Source organism: Trachemys scripta, chromosome 9, assembly GCF_013100865.1.
Source record: "Trachemys scripta elegans isolate TJP31775 chromosome 9, CAS_Tse_1.0, whole genome shotgun sequence".
NCBI lineage: Eukaryota > Metazoa > Chordata > Testudines > Emydidae > Trachemys > Trachemys scripta.
In genome coordinates, this window is record NC_048306.1 from 55,874,836 (window position 1) to 55,897,853 (window position 23,018).

At 39.7% G+C, this 23,018-nt stretch overlaps 1 protein-coding gene across 6 annotated transcripts in view; it reads left to right on the forward strand.

Moving 5' to 3' along the window:
* GIGYF2 (GRB10 interacting GYF protein 2) overlaps positions 1–23,018 on the forward strand; it is a 160,507-nt gene that overhangs the window by 107,156 nt on the left and 30,333 nt on the right. For all 6 annotated transcript variants that reach the window (XM_034782643.1, XM_034782640.1, XM_034782639.1 and 3 more), the window contains 4 exons: positions 62–223; positions 15,711–15,869; positions 17,830–18,066; positions 18,931–19,053. In XM_034782643.1, coding sequence (XP_034638534.1) covers positions 62–223; positions 15,711–15,869; positions 17,830–18,066; positions 18,931–19,053 — 681 coding nt within the window. The remainder of the gene's footprint in view (positions 1–61; positions 224–15,710; positions 15,870–17,829; positions 18,067–18,930; positions 19,054–23,018) is intronic.

A 23,018-nucleotide genomic window follows, 5' to 3' on the forward strand; every position in this document is an offset into this window, starting at 1 on the left:
GGTGTAGGAGTGCTTTACCTACTCTAGTCTTGTATCTAATTGTAATTTTATATAATTGTAGCTAGAGCAGGAGAGGAGAGAAGTGGAAATGAGGGCCAAACGAGAAGAGGAAGAGAGAAAAAGACAGGAGGAACTTCGAAGACAGCAAGAGGAGCTACTTAGGAGGCAACAGGAGGAAGAGAGGAAACGACGAGAAGAGGAGGAGCTGGCACGAAGAAAGCAGGTGAGGTTTTTCAGCACAGTTTAAAACTAAATCTATGTAAGTATTAATGCAGTTCTGTAGGAAAACCCACCTCCAGAATCTTGTGAGGTCTGATTTATCTCTAAAAAGTATGTGTGAAGACACTTTTTATAAGAAGTATTTTTACCATGGGTATGTTGTTGAAATATATTTCCTTTTCAGTACTCCGTCTTAGCATGAGAAACTTGCCAGAGATTTCAGAACTGGGTTTTTGGGTCTCTTGACAGTTCCAGTTCAAATTGGGTTCTGCTTTTGTTCATGAGTTAGGTAGGTTTATTCTGTGTAGGATTATGTAGTAATTCTCCAAAATGGCTCATAATTAGGGTGTCTGAATTTAGGTTTTAATTGATTACGGTACAGCATATACTACTGTAATGAGGAATGTATACAATATACCTTTCTCATTACGGTATATACAAGGAGGAAACCCCAATCAACCCTGATTTTTGGACATCTACATAAAACTCAAAAAATGCTAAAAAAATCAACCCCCCAAAATGAAAGTAATAAACATAGAAAAAGAGACACTCTAATTATAATTTTATGTTACATCTATACTCACCTTGTCATAGTTGAACTCCCATGCTGGGGATTAGAAATATGTACAATTAACCACTGCTGTTGTATTCACTTTTCTTCACAGAATATTGACATCCCAGTTAGTTTACAAATGACTTTACATGGGCTAGTGAATTTAATTTCACAAAATCTGAGTCCAGCTGTACTTTATTAGTTTTGTTACTGAACTAAATAAGAAAATGAATAAAATGTCATATTTTGAATTTACCTGGTGCTGCCACAGAGTATACAGGCCTGGTGATAAAGATTATTGGCCATTCTCTTGTATTTGTGAGGGTGAAAAGTTTCCTTTGGAAAAATGACACTGGGGAGCATTGGATTCTATTGGATTAGGTATAGTACTGGGGTTTGGAGACATGGGTTCTGTTTATTGATCTGATCTGTGTGATGTTGGGTAAGTCACTTAACTTCTCTGTGCATTTTGTTTTCTCCTATAAATCAGGACATTTTTCCTACTTCACCTGGAGGCTGCAGTGCTTAGTGAACATGTTTGTACTGTGCTTTAAAAATGTAAAACACTATATTAGTATTATTACCTAAGCAAAAATCTGCATTGAACTGGCTGAGCAGATAACATTTTTGGAAAGTGTGTCTATATTTTTGCAGTTCATATAAACAAAAACAAAACTTCGGAAAGCCTAGAAATCCCAGATACAGTTTTTACATTCCAAAAAGACATTGTAAGGAATGGAAATACAATGTGAAAGTTACTCAAACAAGCTTTACTCTTCCTCTGAATGACCGCTAGTCTTCCATCTTCCACCCTTCCTTATTTCTACTTCATCATATATGCTCTTTTTAGTTCTTTTTTTCCTAATTTAGATTAAGTAAACTTTCATTTTCCTAAGGGCTTTAAGAAGTCCATAGCATATGGCTGAAGACATCAAATATTTGGAAAGTCCATTGTATTTCGAGTATAATAAATTTGGACTACAAATCATTAAGTTTTTACATGTCTTCACTACTAACTGATCCTTCAAAACCGCACTGAGTGCTTGTCTTGTCTACACAGTGGGGGTAATGTGCTCTATATGGGTGTGATTTCTAAATTTCTCTAACATATTGCGAATTAATTGGTCCATGTAAACCCTGCTGGTGTGCACTAAAGGTTTACTAGTGTGCTTTAATGTAGTCTGTTTCAAACAGCAATATGTTCAAATGCATCAACAGAGTCTACGTGGGCCAATTAATATACAGCATGTTAATGCTCTTTAACATTCATACCCCCATAGAGCGCATTACCCCACTGCATAGACAAGCCCTAACTTTTGTTTTGTAAGTTAAGATTGAGTATAGCCTATTTGTATCCATAAATATATTAACTGTGTCATAGTGCTTTGTAATTCGCATTTCTTATGGGAACAGTGGGGCGTGATTGTCCTTGGTTAAGACTATTTTTGCATCAGGAAGGGTAAAGTAAGATTTTGTTGTTTGTTGTTGTTTATGGAAACATTATAGATTCTGTCCAAGGCCTTATTGCTTAATGGCAAATTTTGCCATTTCAGTCAGGTATGGGCCAGAACTACTAACAGACCTGTTTTTAGAAATATATTCAGAATGATTACCTGGATTTAATCTTAAACCCTCTGCCCTTATCTTATCTAATAAATTCATATTCCTCATCAATCCTTCAAGAATTCAGGCATTCTTAGCAACAGCTCACAAGTTCTGAGATCTAAGCCAGTGACCCCTTAATCACTTTCTCAGTGCATCTGGGGCAGCTGTTTGAGATATTTGACACTTCAAAAGCAGACAAGGTTGAAAAATTGATCAGTGAACCTTGATACCGTATGGAAAGCTTCCTTTTTTAAATCAAAAAATCTCCTGGCTTCTTCCATGGAGGGATTTTGTAAAGCATTTTCAGAAAAGCTCATTTATTCCTACTGCACACCAAACTGGTGTGATTCTTGTGTCAAAGGGCAGATATGTGAAACTAAGGACTCTTGCCCTTCAGATGTTCCACAGTCCTGCCTCAGTTGCAGGATTTGAAGAGAAGAGATGGCAGCTGTTGAATATTCAGACTGTTGTGAGGAAGATTTGACAGCTGTGACTCCTGAATTGGGGTGGGGGGGCATAAAAGAGAAGCAGCCTTTCAGAAGCAGGGAGTGCGAAAAGTTCTTAGGATGAAAGAAGAGCTCCTCTCTAGTTTCCCCTTGTCCTGGGAGATTCATTAATCAGCTCCTGGCTAGTGAATAGGAATAACTGGAGAAATAACTGACATTACCATGGTGAGAATTGTCTTTTTGCTTTGGTCCACTGGACCATTGGCTGAAGGAAGCAGCCTTACATTTTGTTTCATTTGGACCTACAGCCAAGGAGCCACTGTGTAACTATTTCATTTTCCTCTGTAAATGGAACACTTTTCCCCTCCTTTTTGGGACCTACATTAAAGAGGACTTGACTCTAACCCCCTCCAGGTATCTAGTAGTCCAGTTACACTTCATTTTCTCTTGTCTAGGTTGACCATTCCAAAACTAGGTTCAGCCAACTTTGTGCAGTTGAAGAAGCAGGACCATAACTGCCAATAGAAAAATGAGCCTAGCTAGCAGGGAAATGTCCAATATCAAAATTCTCTTTGGCATGGTACTTTCCTTGATACCTGCAAACCAACCTTTTGCCCAAGTGGGACCACCAGGAGGAGAGCAGATCTCTGATTCTTCACAAGCATATTCTTAAATTCTTGGGAAATATCTGCTGGCAGAAGCCCCTCACAGACCACTCTTTGAATAGATTTACAATAGATGAGAACTTTGTCTGGGGAGCTCGCATGGGAAACCTGTCATGTCAAGGGGGAGAGTCGCATTCCAGGATCTGCCTTTCCATCAACCTGTTGGAGCTTAGTGCAGAAGGTGTGTAATTTGTCACTCCTTTTTTTGGCAGATTCCTACAAAGTGGATGCTTAAGTTTAAACTTTTTTTAAATAAGGAAGGGCCTGTCCCCTTCATTTTGAGAGGACAAATAATCTAAATCCGACTGGAAAATAGAGAACTTATCTATTCACTTGCATATTACCTGTAGCCATAAATCAGTCTCAAGACTAAAACCACAAATTAACATCAATTTCTAAAAATGAACCTCAGCTGAATACTGAAAGCTTTTTCTTGTGTTCTCCACACAGACCTCTCCAAACTGGCATCAATACTCTTTACAATCATAGTAGTCTTTTTAATGGTCCATCACTCTGGTAAGAGGAATCAGTGATCTTGGTGTTTTTTTCCATTTTAGAACTGTACTTTCAGTTCTTCTGAAAAGAGTAGCAGTAGTCAAGAGGATATCAGGAAGAGATGCTTTCTCCATCCAGAGATGAATGGTGTTCACAATGACTTGTCTACATTACTTCAGACAGCAAAAATCCTTTAACCAATTTCAGGTGAGACTCAGGTTCTGTGAATCAAACCATTTTACTGACTGACACACGTAGGTATATCAGCCCTGTTAGGGGTGACAACAGCTCGTCACAACAAGCAGTCTGTTCATATCTTTACACGTGCATCTAGGGCACCTCTCTGCTTCCCAGCTGGCAATCCTTCTACTCTGTTATCATGTCTCCTCTCAGGGTAGATTTTTTTACCTGGTTGTCTCAAGTCTTCATAGCTTAATGGAAGGGATGGACCAGAAGACTATACGAATGCAAGATGAAAAGATTTGCAGTCCGATACAAAAAGGCCCATGTGTTCTCCACAAAGATTGCTATATTCTGTCAGTTTTGGTTATAGACATCAGTAGAAATCTGATGATTTCATTTTGCGGTTACTCTACCCTTTAATGGATATGTTCAAGGTAGACCTCAAACTCTCAAATCCTGGATTAGAGTGAAGGGCTTGATATATTTTAAAAGATCCCCATGTTTATAAGAGATTTAAACTTTGCTCAAATTTATTTTTAAAGATTAAAAATCTAATTATGCACATAGCCTGTATAAACTTATGCTCTTATTTCTGTTCCTTTTCCTCTCATTGAGTCTCATCTTTGATTGTAAACTTTGTATTAAAGACCTTGTCCATCTCTGCGTGTATGCTGAGTGAATAGCACAAAGTTCCCTAATCCTTACTTAGATGCCTCTGAGCAATACAATATACTGCAGTGCAAGTAGTAATTAATGTCATACTTACTCTGCTATTAAAAGTGCATTGTGAGCTACCCAATACCTGTGAGCTTAAATGTCATATACAAATGGCAGTTTTTCTGGTGGCAGATTGCTGAGTCAATAAGCGTCAGGTCATAACAACATAACTTATTCTAAATTCACCATGAGTAAGGTGATGCTGCAGATGCATCTTAAATTCCTACCAAATACATGTTTTGAAGTGGTGGTTAGTCAGCCAGTCATCTTCCCAGCCAATACAGGAAGTATATTAGTGTTGCTAATCTGTACAGGAAGGGTGAATAAGGATGATTTATCTCTTTAGCTCAAAATGGGATGGCGATGGTTTTTTTTTTTGTTTTTTATTATTTTTTTATTGTATATGAGGAATGAATAGGATGAATTGATCATAGTAGGAGATTGGTATGTGGAGGGCTTAAGTTTCTGGTCTGTTCAGATAAGAGGGAAAATGTTGGTATAACTGCCCCATAAAAGGTGTGTGGTGCACTGGAGGATTTTCTGTAGGTAAGTCTGGACCATATACAGTAGGTAGGTGGTATACCATAAGGGCTTTTTGCTCATATTAGAATTTTATGTCTTCAAGGAAGAGTGGCAGTAGGAGGATTTCTGGTTTAAAGGCTGGGGCAATGTTTAGGTTGGTTGTGAAACCTTGATTAAAAAATTTCCTCCCTTCCAAATACTTGGATTTTGTTATTTATGGCATTCAAATAAAACTCTTATTGTGAACCATAAATCCATTTTATGAAGGTTTTTTTTGTATTTTACCATTGTTAGTGAATGTGATATTTATGTAGATAGAATCACTTCAGTTTGTAATGGCGAGTAATTGGTAGCATAGTTGGGGACTGAATTTCTGTGGCTGGAAAATGCCAGGGTTGACGTGGCACTCAAGCAGTAGAGAATTGTTTCATACTCATTTTTTGTAATAGATAACTTTTCAGTTGTCCATTCTGTGTAATTCAGTATATCACAAGCACTCTAGTTCTAACCATAGAGCTTGTAGGCCAGGTTGTTTCTGAGATCTACAATGGCAGGAATGGTAAACTTTTGGAAATGAAATGCCAGTCACTTTCTGGCATTATCTCTGAAATGGCCAGTCGTATCCACTTTGGCTTTGCACAGAAACAGTCACTTCTGGCAGGACATTACCAATACGGAATTTCACAGAAAATTGTCATTTTTTAATTTGAAGGTGGAAGAGGGAGAGGTATCAAAATTGGTTTTGTAATGGAAAGTGTCTTATGTTGACTACGGAGCTGTTACCATGGCTCCATAATTCTGAAAGTCAGGCAAAATTATGTTTTTTAATCTTTTCACTGGAAAGAAAAATGTTACGTTCATACTTTAAAAAAAAAAAACAGGCTAATCTTGAAATCTGTTTTCCATACTGGAAGAAATTCTGGTAACTAATGACAGACTAATCAAAGATAATTAGCACAGATTTATAGAGGAGATAATGCTTAACAAATTAATTAACTTCTTTTGAGGAGGTGACAGTGAGAGCTGAGAAGGGTGAAGCTGTAGACTTATTCTGCATGGACTTCAGGAAGGCTTTTGATACAATACTGCATAAAAGACTAGTATATAAGGTTAGTAAATATACTATTGATGGTGAACTTTAAATTTATTTTATTATAAATTGATTTTATAAGAGATTAAAGAATAGTAGTAAACAGTTGCAGGTTATGTAAGAGGGTATTCCATGGTAATCCATGTTTAATCCAGTCTTGTTTTTTCACTACATTGTACAACAGTGAGCTAAATCATAGATTAATGACCTGAATCATAGTTTCCCTGAACTGTATTTAAAACTGTCCAGCTTTAAAGTCCCATCTACAAAGGATGAGATCCTAGGCCAATTGAGAAATCTGTAGCCCTTGCTAGTGCCATCTTTAAGCTGTTTTCAGCATTGCAAGTATTGTAAATTTCAAGTATTTTTAGTGAACATTTTACAAAAACTGGTCAATTTACTGCTTCAGTGGGTTCTAGGTTAATCTAAAACCGAACACCCTTCATAAGTATCTTCTCTGGTGCTTTGTCTCATTTTAAACATCTGAAAGGAAACTTGCGCAGCAATGTATGTACATGGTGAGATGCATGAAATTGGGGTGGGATAAAAAGGATAGTGACAGGATCCATATAGATTGGAAAATGACTACTGGTACTTCCTCAATATAGGAACAGTGCAAATTAGAAGGAATAATCATAGCACTTCACATAACAGTGGGTGAGAACAATCCCTGGAATATTATGAACGTTTCTGGGCAACGTATTACTAGAAAAACATTTAAACAAATCAAAAGATATAGAAGAGGTCAAAGTTGATAAACCATCTCTGTATTTAGAGTTTTGAAGTGAAATAAGGAAAATGTGCTTAGTTTTCCTTATAAAAAGAAATTAAACCCTTAAAGCTAAGAGTCTAATGTGACTAGGGGCCACTGCAGGTACAGAGTTCGATTGAAATAAAATTGTCATGCTTCTCAGCTCCTCATCACACCCCATCTATGACTAAAACTGCCAAAGGCCACATCAACTATGTACCAGTTTAACAAAATACGTTTGGGGGGGGGGTTGTTTGTTTCTTTGTTTTTCCCGTTCTGGTTCTCTGCATCATATTTCCAATGTGGAGGTGGTCTGTCAGAAAACAATTTGGTCAGTCATTTACTTGAACTGGCTGCATTGTTACAGAATTGCCTGCGTTTTTATTGGTGATGTAGAAAAATAAATATTTCTCTAATCAAGCTCTTTAATTTAATTGAAATTCTGTGACTTCAAAGGAAGTGGTTAGAAAGAACAAAGATGTAGGAGAAACAGATATCTTCTTTATATTTTATTTTATTTAAGAGATTTCTTTGGCAAGTAATTTTTTAAGAGCAAACGTTTCCTTTTTCAAGTGGAAAAATGCTTTCAGATAAGTTGGGATATTACAGGAAAGTAGAGAGAATTCAAACTTTTTTCCAGGGTCATTGTTAAAACATTTGTGAAAGAAGTTTTTGAAAAGTTTTCCTGTATTTTTCCATTTGGTGGTTCTCTCTCTCTCTCTTTATTTTATTTTTTGTGTTTAAAAAAACAAAAAAAACCCACCTCCTGAAAAGGAAAAGGGAGAAAAATGTGCTTAAAATCTCAATTTGAAATTTATCTGAGAGTAATTCTGTTGAAAGTATTAAGAGAAGAGAAAAGGCGATACAGAGGCAAAGATAGAAAGAGTAGATAGGAAAACATACATGAGGAGAATAGGAAAGGTTGGTAAAGTTGGAAAAAAACATTTGAGATCTGTTGGTATAGCTATGTATAGAGATGTATTTTTATATACTGAGTATACCAGTAGTGTTTCTGATCATTTCATTCAAGGGCATTAAATGTGAGGAAGGATCAAAAGCAATCTCACTTATTTCATGTTTCTATAGACCACATGTTTTAGAACATTATGAAGAAAATTGAGACCGGTTGTCACTCTGTCACCTTTAATTTTCAGGTGTATAGTCCTGTCAATTTTACTGCTGTTAAAGCTTGTATTGAGGCTTATGAGTCCAACAGCAGCTGTAGATGGTATCAGAACCATTGTTCAAAGGAGCTGGATTCTAACACAAAATAGTAAAGCCTGCAATGTGTGTCATGGGTGCTTTCTGAAATCCATGGTAAGGATTTGAGGTCCCAAATACTGTTGAACATGGCAGGGAAATATTTGTATATGTTTGCTGAGCTTGGAGTAGAGATGACTAGCTTGTAAACCTTTTTCTTGGTAAAAGAGCTCAGCAACCAGACAAGGTAAATGTGGACTCTGTCACTATATATGTTGGAATTTAAAGCTCCCATAGTTTAGCTGTCAGTGATTATTTGTCCACAAGTTGCCGTCTGACTTGCTTCATGTATGTTGAGGGGAATAATTTACAATTTTTTCCCTCTGATTTCTTCCTTTCCAGTTTACCTTTTCTGCATTGTATTAAATGTCCCCTTGCAGTTGGAATCCTATTTTTGATGATCAAAAACCTTTTGTAAGGATAAAAAAATCAGTTTGCTCATTTCAGAGAGAAATACAATTCACTGAGATAATGATCAGATTGAAAAATTGTATCCTTTACAGAGTGATAGTACATAGAGCAATACACATAATCCATTATATGGACAAGACTGACTGTGACTCTAACTCTTCCTGTATTTAGTGTTTCATATCATGACGAGTCTTCTAGAAATAGCTAGTATGGGTAACAAAATTTGGCATAGAAGAAACTTGTACTTAACGGCCAGAAACTACGGCAAAGGTCAAACGTAGACTGGGAGTACAGAAAGTTGAAAAAAAAAAATTAAGACCTTAAAATCTTTAGCAGTAAAAACTCGGACTGTCAAACAATTAAAAAAATTAATTGTGATGTTAAACAATAATAGAATACCATTTATTTAAATATTTTTGGATGTTTTCTACCTTTTCAAATATATTGATTTCAATTACAACACGGAATACAAAGTCTACAGTGCTCACTTTATATTTTTGTATTACAAATATTTGCACTCCAAAAAACAAAAGAAATTGTATTTTTCAATTCACTTTATAAAAATATTGTAGTGCAATCTCTTTATCATGAAAGTTGAACATACAAATGTAGAATTATGTACAAAAAATAAAACAATGCAAAATTTTAGAGCCTGCAAGTCCACTCAGTCCTCCTTCTTGTTCAGCCAATCGCTCAGATAAACAAGTTTGTTTACATTGCAGGAGATAATGCAACTCGCTTCTTGTTTACAATGTCACCTGAAAGTGAGAACAAGTGTTTGCATAGCATGGTTGTAGCCGGCGTTGCAAGATATTTACGTGCCAGATGCGCTGAAGATTCGTATGTCCCTTAATGCTTCAACCACCATTCCAGCGGGTACGCATCCATGCTGATAATGGGTTCTGCTTGATAATGATCTAAAGCTGTGCAGACAGACACATGTTCATTTTCATCATCTGAGTCAAATGCCACCAACAGACGGTTGATTTTCTTTTTTGATGGTTTGGGTTCTGTAGTTTCTGCATTAAGAGTGTTGCTCTTTTAAGACTTCTGAAAGCGTGCACAACACCTCATCCCTCTGTTTTTTGGAAGGCACTTAAGATTCTTAAACCTTAGGTCGAGTGCTGTAGCTATCTTTCGAAATCTCACATTGGTACCCTCTTTGTGTTTTGTCAAATCTGCAGTGAAAGTGTTCTTAAAACAAACGTGCTAGGTCATCATCCGAGACTCTTATAACATGAAATATGTGGTAGAATGCAGGTAAAACAGAGCAGGGGGACATACAGTTCTCCCCCAAGGAGTCGAATCAAATATGTAATTAAAGCATTATTTTTTTTAATGAGTGTTATCAGTATTGAAGCGTGTCCTCTGGAATGGTGGCTGAAGCATGAAGAGGCATACGAATGTTTAGCATATCTGGCACGTAAATATCTTGCAATGCCGGCTACAAAAGTGCCATGCAAACCACTATTCTCACTTTCAGGTGACATTGTAAATCAGAAGTGGGCAGCATTATCTCCTGTAAATGTAAACAAACTTGTTTGTCTTAGCGATTGGCTGAACAAGAAATAGGACCGAGTGGACTTGTAGGCTCTAAAATTTTACATTGTTTTGTTTTTGAGTGCAGTTGTATATTTAAAAAAAGTACGTTTGTAAGTTGCACTTTCATGATAGAGATCGCACCACAGTACTTGTATAAGGTAAATTGAAAAATACTATTTCTTTTGTTTATCATTTTACAGTGCAAATATTTGTAATAAAAGTGATATAAAGTGAGCACTGTACACTTTGTATTCTGTATTGTAATTGAAATCAATATATTTGAAAATGTAGAAGAACATCCACAAATATTTAATACATTTCAATTGGTATTCTATTGTTGGAAAATAATTAATCGTGATTAATCAGCTTTAATTGAACTGTTAATCGCGATTAATTTTTCTGAGTTAATTGCATGAGTTAACTGCACTTAATCAACAGCCCTAATATAAACACTTATTTACTATACAATTACCAGTTTTAAATACAGTGAGGGAAGTACGGCAAATTCCAGTAACAGCCAGTGGTAAATGGCAGATTTTAAAGGGCACCAACACCATATCATCCATTTTTTCCAGAGCATGTGTATGCAATTCCATGATCTTTAATACCTTTACATGAGGAATTGGTACACTTTCAAACCCAGAAATTAAATATTTGAGGCAAGAGTATTGGCTGTTTGTGGAACATTGAACACCAGATAATGCTTTCCTAAAATTTTCGTGGATAAGTGGATTATGAATGTGAGGTATGTGAAACAGGAGGATTACATTTCCGAACAACCATAGATCTGGTCTACACTACAGAGTTAGGTCGACAGAAGGCATCTTACATTGACCTAATTATGTCAGTGTCTACACTACAGCCTTGCTCCTGCCAATGTAAGTGCCCTACTACGCTGACATAACTCCACCTCCACGAGAGGCATAAGGCTTGTGTCGGTGTAGTTAGCATGATGCGTGATGCTGGAGCTGTGAAATTGACAAGAAAGGCTGGTAGGCTCCCTTCTGTGAACCCTGCGCCTTGCTCACAGCTACTGCTCGCACCTCAGCTTCCCACTCCGAGCCAGGCTGCCATCTGGGCTTGGAGCCAGGAGCCCATGTGGCAGCAGGGCTCTCCGTGGGGAGCTCCACCTGGAGCTGGGAGATCTTGCTCTCGGCCCCCCACGCTGCCCATTTTAAGTCAGTGCAAGCGCTCCTGGTGAGGACGCACTACACCAACAGAAGGAGGGTAGTGCAGATGTGAAAAACAGCAGTAATTACTGTGGTGGCTGTATGTCAACTTAACTTAAGACAACTTAAGTTTGTAGTGTAGACATGCCCATGGTATGTTTGCCTGTCTTTTGGAATACAAAGTAAGGAAAGTAAAAGAATCTTATGTGTGCTGAATTGGAACTCTGAGTTAAGCTCCCTGTATTTCTTTCCTGTTACAACATGCAAATGATGGACTAGTAAACCAGCATCTAGCTTAGAAGTATATAAAAGGACCCTGGACAGTTACACAAGGATACCTTTTAAATATCCAAATATCAAACCATATTTATCTCCCAAAGAAAAACTTTATATATATATAATCTCCATAAATTACCGAGATCCAAAAGGCTCTTGCCTCAGACCCTCTAAAACTGGAAAAGGCCAGTCAGAGTGGTCTGTGTGTGGTGTATGCCTCTGTATTGATCCCCTGTTAAGTCTGTTTGTGTGACTCTGCATATGAAGACCCTGTAAAGGCTGGGAAAGAAACAGCAAGGGAAAAATATCTGAAAAGCTGGGAGATTGCATTATTCTCTCTTGACTATGACCCTGTTTTACTCATCCCATTTAAGATTCTCTTTTAACAGTAACAGAGGGTCCTTTGGCACCTTTAAGACTAACAAGGGAGTTATTGGGAGCATATGCTTTCGTGGGTAAGATGCAAGAAGTGAGGTTCTTACCCACGAAAGCTTATGCTCACAATACTTCTGTTAGTCTTAAAGGTGCCACAGGACCCTTGTTGCTTTTTACAGATTCAGACTAACACGGCTACCCCTCTGATCTTTTAACAGTGGTGTCCAGTTGGTCATACCTAGGCATTCAAACCACCTGGCTCCCAATTTTTTGTGATCTGGATTATTGCTTTCATTTGTTTATAAATCAAACCTACTCATCATTAGCACTCTTAAAAATAGATCAGTTCCCTCCTCACATCCTCCCCTTAATTTTTCAACTGTTCATGATGCAACAGTGTCTCTCCTTTCATACCTGTGGAATGGAAGGAATCGCTCTACTCTTGCTACGTTTGTGCTCTCCTTTCTACAAGGGAAAGTGGGGCAGTGGTATTAATGATTTGCTGACTTGCAAGAGGGACCCAGTGGCCTCCTGTGTCTTTGGTTCATTTTCAGGGAGTGAGTGTTGAGTACCAGTCATAGACTGGGAGATTGTGCCTGACCATAAGTCTGGGCAGGGACATGTTCTGAGATTAAAACTTCGCTTGCATTCCCTGAACAAACAAATTGCAGATTGTGAACCCTTCCCCATAGACCAAAGAGCCACATCAGAAAGGTCAGAAATTGTTTCTAGCCCCTTCCCTTTAGGGGGGGGGGGGGGGAGAGGAGAGGAGTGCTTGTAATTGAAGATCAGGGGAAGGTAGGTTTTTATCAACCATATGAAAAAGGTGCTGCTTCATCCTTCTCCCTTCATTAGTGAAGATATTTTAGTTGTAGGCATGGGCTTCAGAATTGGCCCCAGAGAGTATGCTACATATGCCTGTGGGCCATCCCTAATATGGCGGATCGGCGTTTAAATAAGCAAAAAGAGAAAATGGTCAAAGGGTCACCATTTTTTCTCTTACTAGTTGGAAACCAAAGCCATTCTCCTGGAATAAACACAGTTATGTTAGCTAGGATAATAGAAAGCATATAAACCCTTATGTTTCAGGGCATTTAACTGCTGGGGAATATGAAAAACTTTCCTTTTGGCAGGTCATTCCATAATTGTCTATTATGCAGTTTCCTGTAAGCATCTGTGGTTACCATTGTCCCGGACAGTAAACTGATCCATTGGCTTGATCTGGTATGGCAATTCCTATGTTTATACTTAATTTATGTAGTATATGTATGATGTGGTATAGGATTGTTAAGGGCCATGGTTTTAATGTTCCCTTGATTCACCAGAGCCCAAAATTAGTGTGACCTTCGGGGCATGCTGCAAGATTTGTCTCTCTTTGTGTTATGATTAAGGCTGTGAGTCTGTCACGAATTCCGTGACTTTCCATGATCTCCATGTCTTTGCTGGCAGCCCCTGAGCCAGCAGCAGCAGTTTGGGTGTGTGGGAGGGCGCTCAGGGCTAGGGGCAGGGTGTTGGGAGTTGCGGGGGGTGCTTACCTCGGGGTGGGGGGCTCCCCGGCTCCCACTGGCATGGCCTCCCTGCAGCTCCTAGGCGTGGCGGAGGGGGTGGAGGTCTCCGTGCTGCCCATAGGCCCCGTCCCCGCAGCTCCCATTGGCTGCGGTTCCTGGCCAATGGGAGCTGTGGCAGCCATCACTTGTGGCGGGAGCAGCAAAACCCCTGCCCTGGCCCCTCTGCTGCCTAGAAGCTGCAAGGATGCGGAACGGGGTAGGAAGCACCTGCCAGTTCTTCCAACCCTCGCGTGCCTCTCTTCCCCCCCCCCCCCCTTAGTACCAGCTGGGATCCCAGGCGGCCTGGCCCCCCCCCCCCACCAGTGAGGTCCCAGGCTACGTTCCGCAGCACCTGCAGTGACCCCAGACCACCCCTCCACCCCCCCAGCCAAGTTTTAGTCATGGCAGATATTTTTAGTAAAAGTTGTGGACAGGTCATGGCCCATGAATTAGTGTTTACAGCCCGTGACCTGTCCATGACTTTTACTAAAAATACCCATGACTAAAACGTAATCTTGGTTATGATAATATGCTGCTGCTATCTAGCGAATTGATAATAAACACTGAAATTAATCTGTTAAGAGCAAGAAAATATATATATAATAATGCCTGTTTTAAAAAAAAATGTTAAAAATCTGCTCACCCAAGATGTGAGAAATTTTGAGCAGAGCAAGTGGACTGATTCAGGAAGGGGAAGGAAAAAGGAAAACTTCCCAAGCACCACTTGGGGACATAGAACTTGACTGAGCATGGGGCAGAGTTGATTAATGTTGGGGGAGTGAAAATGTTTTGACATAAATTGTGTGGCATTGGGGTTGTGGCCTAGAGGGTCTGACAGAGCAGGTACTTTTCACCCAGGCTTGCAAGTTAAATCTTCGGATGAGCAGATGTTCAGGAATATTTCGAGCCCTGTTTAAACTGGTACTACTCATATCTTGAAATTCCAAATGGTTCTAAAGATTAAATAATGGTCCTGATTTTGAAAAGAGAGGAACAGTTAGAAAGAGAGAATCTTAATCATATTTTCTTCACACATGGATACTTGCTGGCATCAGATGTTCAAAAATTAATGCATGATAAATATTAAACACCCCACTTTGGGAGAAACCAAGTCCTGTCTCCCCCTCCTTCAAAGGAGATAAGAAGTTACCACTACCCAAGGGAGGAGAACAGCCACCACACAGTTGAGAAGTCCCATCTTGTCTTCTGTAATTGGGAGTTGATAGAAAAATTGCTGCTGCTGCCTTAAAAAGAGAATTCCAAAAAACTTCCTTTCTCTCTCATACTTTACAGGTAATGTTGCCCCTCAGTGCACTAGGCTTCTGCAACTAGATATACCTGTATCTTGCAAGCTCTGTAGTTTCAGTTTTATAGTGCACCTTGAGTTATAAATAACTTGGAAACTCCAGAATGTAGCTGAGAAGCAGTAGTGATGATATCCTCCAAAGAGGTTTCTACATGCTGTTGGCACTTGAAGGATAGTGATTTCTGAGCTACTTCTCTTTTCCTTAAGATCTGTATATAAGGAAGAGATTCAGATCTTGTGCACTGGAAATAGAAGAGTCTTGGTGGTTCTCTGCTCTTTTCTGCCTTCCCCCATATTGAAGCAAAATATTGTCAGATATTGATTTTAGATACTCTTCCATTCCAACCTAGAAACAACCAAAGTTTTCATAAACCTGTCTTGGGGATGCCTGTCTTACCACAATATTTGTTAACCCATGGTTTTGTATTATTGGGATTCTAGGATTTTATAATATGCTGTGTGTTAACAGAAACCAAAAATTTGGGTGCCCAGGGTTTCCCTGAGACAACTCCTGTGGCCAGACCACTATGTGTTCTGTCTAGTGAATTGATGTATATCACTTTTGTTCCTATCTTCAGGAAGAAGCCCTGAGGCGGCAGAGAGAGCAGGAAATTGCACTAAGACGACAGCGGGAGGAAGAGGAACGACAACAACAGGAGGAAGCACTTAGAAGATTGGAAGAGAGGAGAAGAGAAGAAGAGGAAAGACGACAGCGAGAAGAGTTGCTTCGTAAACAGGTGAAAATGAGTGCAAGGGATTTACCATGCTCAGGCATGGGAGGTGCCGGAACTGAGTGAACACGGAGACTTAATAGTAATACCAGCTGAGGAGAGGATGATCCTTTCTAATCAGGATGAGAATCTGGTAGTGGAACTGCATATGGGCAGAATTAAACTGAATGAACATAGATTACATTTTCCTTTCAACCTGGTAATAAGGATGAGCAAACTTGGTGCCATGGGAAGCCATCACAACTTTATTATTGAGAAAGCGGAGTAGGTAGTAGAGTAGGTAGTAGTTCACACTCATCAGTGGAGCGCCTCCTTGCACCATGCCATGTTGCAAGGGGAGTTGTCTCTATTGCCCCCTGCAGGCCATCTGTCTTTGCATGCCACTCAGTTCTGATTGAGAAGTAGCTAGTTCAGACCCCTTCCAGGGTATCAAAATGTCCAAGTGTAGTTCAGAATCCCAAATAATCAACTTATCTTCTGGGCCTGGTTCTCAACCCTTTCCTAGCATTCCACTGCCTTTCACTGTCTCCTGTATCAAGCTCTGCCTCCTTTCCCCAAGGACTTCAGCAGTTTACCTCAGGAGTCTCCCTGCTCCTTACAGTCTCTCTTCCCCCCCTCCTCCCCTCCAGACTTGCTCCCTGTGAGCCTCTTCCAGCCTGACTTCGCTAAGCCTCTCCCAGAGAGGAAACTGTCCTGGGTCTCCTCTCCTGCATTCACAGATCTGTTTAGATAGACCTCTCTCTGATCTTCTGCATCTTGATCAGTCATCAAATCACTATCACACTCAGCTCGGTGGGAATAGTTTAAGGGGCCAGCCAGCCTGTGATAGAGCTATATTTGTTGAATGTTTTACTTTCCATTACATATTTGACTGTGGATCCAGAATATGTTGTGGCCTAAGCTTTCCAGTCTGTGGTAATTAATTTAAAAAGAGGGGCAAAATGCATATAATACTCTACTATGATAGTGTAAAATATTTACTCTGTAAGATGTAATGTTTTGGACATTACTACAGAATTACTGTATCATCCTTGACTCTTCTCCCACATTGCCTATGTTTGCCAGTCTGCCTGATTCCACTCTGTGAAGTCTGCACCTGCTTGAAAACCTCATCCGTGCTCCTTCATAACCTCTTGCCTTGGCTACTGGAACTTCCTTTTTTTGTGGCCTCCTAAATTCTAGCTTTATAGATTCCATTAGGTGCCAACTCCTCCTGCCAGCTCTCTTTTTTTGAAAACTGTCTTCATCACACCTGTCCCCAAACACCTTCATTGTCTCCACATTAGCTTCAGAATCCACTTTAAAGTTGCCCACTGTTAAAATTCATAACTTCATGTCAGTGTCTTTGTTCTTCTTCCTACTCTTGCAATTCATCTAGCAATACTTCCTTCCTTATTCCACCACATAATCTTGGGCTTGTTGGCATAAGAGCTTTCTCCTTTGCTGTTCTAGCAGTGTGAAATAGCCAAATCTTATCTTTTGAGCTTTAATTTCCCTCCCCCTCATTTCTAATCTGATCTGGAAACCTTATCTCCCTTTTTTTATTCTACTTTTCCTCATTTCATGGGTTGAAATCTGGCAGCAGCGCTTCACTGTCAGAGCTAGTAGCAAGTAATAGAGGTGCACAGTAATAATGTGAATAAAAATCCCAGGGAAAAGATGGGGCAGTATTTGGGTTTTTCTCTGTCCTGTCTGACCTGTAGCTAGCCTTCACCTTAAGGAAAGCTTCCCCTTCTAATCCAGGATGCATTGTGAAACCTTTATTTTGAAGGACAATAGACCAAATTATTTTCTCAGCCTGAAAAGGATCAAGATGAATAAATGTGTTTTTTACTGACCACATTTGTACAATTAAATAAAAAGCTTCCATCTGTTCTGTCAAGTCTTTTAAGCATCACGTGTCATGAAATAATTTAGATCTTCTAAGTCCTCTTAGAGACTTTACTGTTCTTTGTATCCTGGGAAGGAAGAGGAGGCTGCCAAATGGGCACGTGAAGAGGAGGAGGCCCAGCGTCGACTAGAGGAAAACCGGTTGCACATGGAAGAGGAGGCAGCCAGACTACGGCTCGAAGAGGAAGAGCGAAAGCGCAAGGAGCTGGAACTCCAGCGCCAGAAGGAATTATTAAGACAAAGGCAGCAGCAACAGGAGGCTCTGCGCCGGTTGCAGCAGCAGCAGCAGCAGCAGCAACTTGCACAGATGAAGGTAATCCTCTTCAACAGTCAAGTATCAGAGGGGTAGCCGTGTTAGTCTGAATCTGTAAAAAGCAACAGAGGGTCCTGTGGCACCTTTAAGACTAACAGAAGTATTGGGAGCATAAGCTTTCGTGGGTAAGAACCTCACTTCTTCAGATGCAAGCAAGACAGGTTAAGTTCCTTTCCCACTCACCTGATATGTGCAGTTAAAACATCACCATAGTGTAGGACCAATGGAACTAGTTTGGAAGGCGTCTAGTTAATTGGATCGAATCAAGAGAAAGGGAACTGAGTGGTGGAACTGTATGATGAGGAAGGAGAAGGGAAAGCAAAGAGTTGTTGGGGAGGAAGAGATGCTCGATATCTGGGAAAGGATGAGAGAAACAAGTCTTTTTTTTAATTCCCCCTTTTTGTCGTTCTTAATTTGAAAAACATTTGTACTGTTTGGTTTTCGGTTGTTTTAGTAGCCTCCAGTGTGAGGTAACTGAGCCTTAAATATGCTTCAAGTAAATACCATGCTGTCTTTGAGGAAAAAATTGATCAAAGTGTATTATGCATTGTAACTATCTTTTTATTCAGCAAATATACACACGTTTTGGTCCCCAAAGTTGTTGCCATTTTTTTGAATAACAGTTTGTATCCTGTTACGTAGTTGTTCATTGGACACAGCAGGCCCTTACACTGCCTTGCAGCTGAGAGCACATGTAACAAAAATATGACTGCACTGAAAAACTGATACCTTTAAACCAGACCTGTGGGTATCTTGTAGTATCTCTTCTATTCAGTGGGATCAAAAGATTTGTCCATATGTTTGCTGTTTCAGTAGTGTTCACTTCTGAGAATTTGTAACTATTATTTCCTACTTTTTTCCCAGCTCCCTTCTTCTTCAACATGGGGCCAGCAATCCAGCTCAGGAGCGTGTCAGTCTCAGACCACATTATCATTGGCAGAAATCCAAAAGCTTGAAGAAGAGCGAGAACGTCAGCTTCGAGAGGAGGTAAATTCAGTTGAAGTAGGTTTGAGGTCTGTAAGCTGTATGTTGGAGTAAAATTGGCTGTGTTTCTACTTAGCTGTTTATTAAGTGATTAAATATAAAAGAACAAACAGGAATAAGCAAACTTTTAAATAAGATTAAGTCATCTGGGCTGTTTTATCTTTCTGGCGAAGAACCAGGTACTCATTTGAAACTACTGAACTAATTTAACCTGTAGCCTAAACTGTATTTAAATGCAGATTTCCAGAAAGGAGGAAATATGATTTCCTTTTGTTGTGTAATCCCAGCAATATATTAGGGATATGTGTTCAGGGGACATTCAGAACTTGAATAACAGGTGCATTGGTAAATTCTTGTTGACACTTAGTACTGGAACACAGAATATCAGGGTGAGATGCATTTGCAAAACTATATTAAATGAGTGATGGGGAAATGAAATTGTAAGAGAACACAGCAAATCTTTGTAATATAGAAAAAATGTAAGGATCGAGATGATGGACACTTTATAAAGTTACTCTTGGGGTGCTTCTTGAGAGCTGTTGATCTTACATTATTCTTGTTATTGACCACCAGCAATTTTTGTTCCATTTGGTTTTTGATGGTTTTTCTTTTGCATATGGAAGAAGAACATTAAAGTAATAGAATAACTCTCCTGATTGGTGGCTAGGCTGACTAGCCTCTAGATCTTCTTTGACCTAGATTGATTTCACTTGCCATGGCTAAAGACAGCGGAGTCTTGGCAATATTATCAGCTATGCCATCTACATTAAACCCTAGGTATGATGTCTCTAAATGCCAGTTGAGGAAAAAGCTTGCTTAGCTATGCCATAGAAGAGCATGCAACAGCTAGAAGCAAATCTTTCTGAACAGGCTGCAAATGTGTGTGTGGTACAGTACCAAAATATGGGTAGAGCTGTTGTGGATCTTACCTACAACTATTGCTCTTAAAATACATCTGCACAGCCTGCAGCAGCGAGCCAAGAGATGACCCATGTCTGTCAATAGTGTGGGAGGGGAGGTGGCAGAGTGAGGGCAGCTGGCTTCAGTACAAGCCAATCAGGAAGTCTGGGGAAGAGGGCACATGGTCCTACATTCTCCCCCTCCCCCCCCCCCTCCCAGTCCCTCCACGTGTTGCTTGTGAGCAAGCCTCCGGGGAGGGAATGGGCTTTCAGAGCCTGAGCTCCAGCCCGAGCCGCAACTTCAAAGCTCAGTCTACTCGTCTGTTTTTAGAGAACTAGTATGAGCCTTGGACATCGACCTGGACTGCAAGGCTCACTGCCATAGATTATGTATTTATTTTTTTGTTAATTTAGACAGGTTTGGGTCCCGATGTTTATTTCTGTTTTTACAAAAGGATCTTCTTTGAGCCATAAATTCTTATCGTCCCTTCCATGTCTGATGTCCGGAAGCTCAACATAGCAGATGTTTTTTATTGTAGAAACAAGTTCAGAGTGTAGAACTTGTTCTTTTTCCCTATGGGTGTCATTAAATTTCCAGGAAGTTCTGATACTGATGAAATTTTGATAGTTTTCCAAATAATAAATGCCATGAGAGTTTGAAAAATCCTACACCAAAATATGTGGATTTACATTCAGAAACTGGCATAGAAGTTGAGCACAGTAGAAATTTGGAGCAGATGACACTTTGAGATGTGAATATTTTAACTACTGTAAAACTTTAATCTGACCATCCCGGGAGGTCTTATAAATGTCCTGTATATTTACTTGTCCAGTTAAAAAGTTTAAGAACTCATACTGCAAATATTGGGTCTCATGGCCACAGTTGTGTTCATGGTACAGTATCCATACTATCTGAAGAAGAGCTCTGTGTAAGCTTGGTGCTCTCACTAGCAGAAGTTGGTCCAATAAAAGATATTACCTCACCCACCTTGTCTCTAACATTCTGGGACTGACATAGCTACAACAACACTGCATACAATCAGCTATCAAGATTAGGAACTGGGCAATTTCCCACTTAACACTTCTAGTTGTCCACTATCTGACAGAGAGAATGAAACAAGAGCTTGTACTTAAAATGCCTCTTTATCAGAGGGAAGGCAACCACACTGGCAGATAACCTCTATCAGTTATTTAAAAAAAACCCAAAAAACAGCCCTCTCCTTTTCAAGTAGTCTCTGGATTAGGGAACAGTTCACCACATGTCTCTCTACCGCATTCCCGAACACAAATTTAACAGTAACTTAAACATGAATCTCAAAGAAGATGCATATTTTTGCCTTTGCACTACTGTTAACCTGGGTAAGAGGTTCAACCAAACAATTCTAAAGTAGGATTTAGATCTTCAGTTATTTATTTATTAAAGAATGTCAATCTAGTTCAGAATTGCCCAGGTCCTAACCATAGCCAAGCTATGCCACTGACACATGTAAGGCTATCACACGTTAAACCCAAAACAAAATATACAGCTGATAATTTTGACACTGTTTGAATTTCTCTGAAATTTCATTAGTACCATAAATTCTTATGACACTTTAACCAGAAGTTCAGATAATGGCAGATTCTTTAGTTTTTATGCCAGTTCAAAGCTGCTGCCCCCTTTTGTCCAAGAAGCTGTCAGTTCTTTTGATTACAAAAATCAAAGATATATTTGAGAGACATAGATGATATTTTCATCCTCTGACTAGACAGCTTTAAACTCCCTCGTAGATTTCCACCACCACTTCAGCAACCACCACCCATCCATTAAACTTTCTCTGGAACACTCCCACACTAGCATTAACTTCCTGGACACCACAATCAGCTTCAGCAATGGAACTCTACAGACAACTATACACAAGAAATCCACAGATCACCACACCTGCCTTCATAGATCCAGTAACCACCCTAAGCACAGCAAGGAATCTGTTATCTACAGCCAGGCACTCATAGACCACAGAATATGCTCAGAGGAGGAAGTCAAGGATATACACCTTAACACACACACAACCGCCTTCCCCAAACAAGGACACTTACCCAAAGAAGTAAATTGCAACAGAAATAAAACCCCCCTCCGACTGAACACCCCTAGTTGTCACCTACCACCCCCCACTGAAACCCATACGGAGTATCATCAAACAGTACAACCCATACTTGATGGCAACCCCATCCTGAAAGAGATCATTCTTGAATCCCCTTTTCAGGCCTTCAGAAAACCCCCCAATCTCTGTAAGCTGCCCCACAGACCAGGACACACCAACTCAAAGCAGCCTCAGACCCTGCCAGAACAATACATGTAAAACCTGCAGGCACTGCTACAATGATCAACACCCCTCACAACACACCGTTCAGGATCAATGGGTCCTATGCATGCCTGTCACAATATGTGGTGGATCTCATCCAGTTCATTAAACGCCCCATAGCAACTGTGAGGATGAAACCAGAGAATCACTATGCTATCAAATGAACTCGCACAGGAAAATAAGACAAAAATACCATATCACCTGTGGGTGAACACTTTTTCACAAAGCGATCAGTATATCTGACCTATCAGTCCTCCATCCTTAGAGGAAACCTACACAACACTTTCAAAATATAAGCCTGGGAGCTTAAATTCATAACTTTGCAGGACATTAAAAATCACAGTCTTAATAAAGAAACTGAATTTATGGCTTGCTACAACAGTCTTTGTCCTGTGATTACGGTGGTGGTAACACACCATTTCACCTTGAATGGTCCCTTAGTTTAGCGTAAGTAGTTTTCACATATCTTATATTTAGCTGTGACACTTGGTGCCTTTCCCAGACGCTCTGTTTAGCTCAAAAGCTTGTCTCTCACCAACAGAAGTTGGTCCAGTAAAAGATATTACCTCACCCACTTTGTCTCTCTAATATCCTGGGTCTGAAATGGCTATAACAACATTGCATACAAAAACCTATGTGACTTTTAGGCTAAACCAGGGATAGGCAACCTTTCAGAAGTGGTGTGCCGAGTCTTCATTTATTCACTTTAATTTAAGGTTTCGCGTGCCGG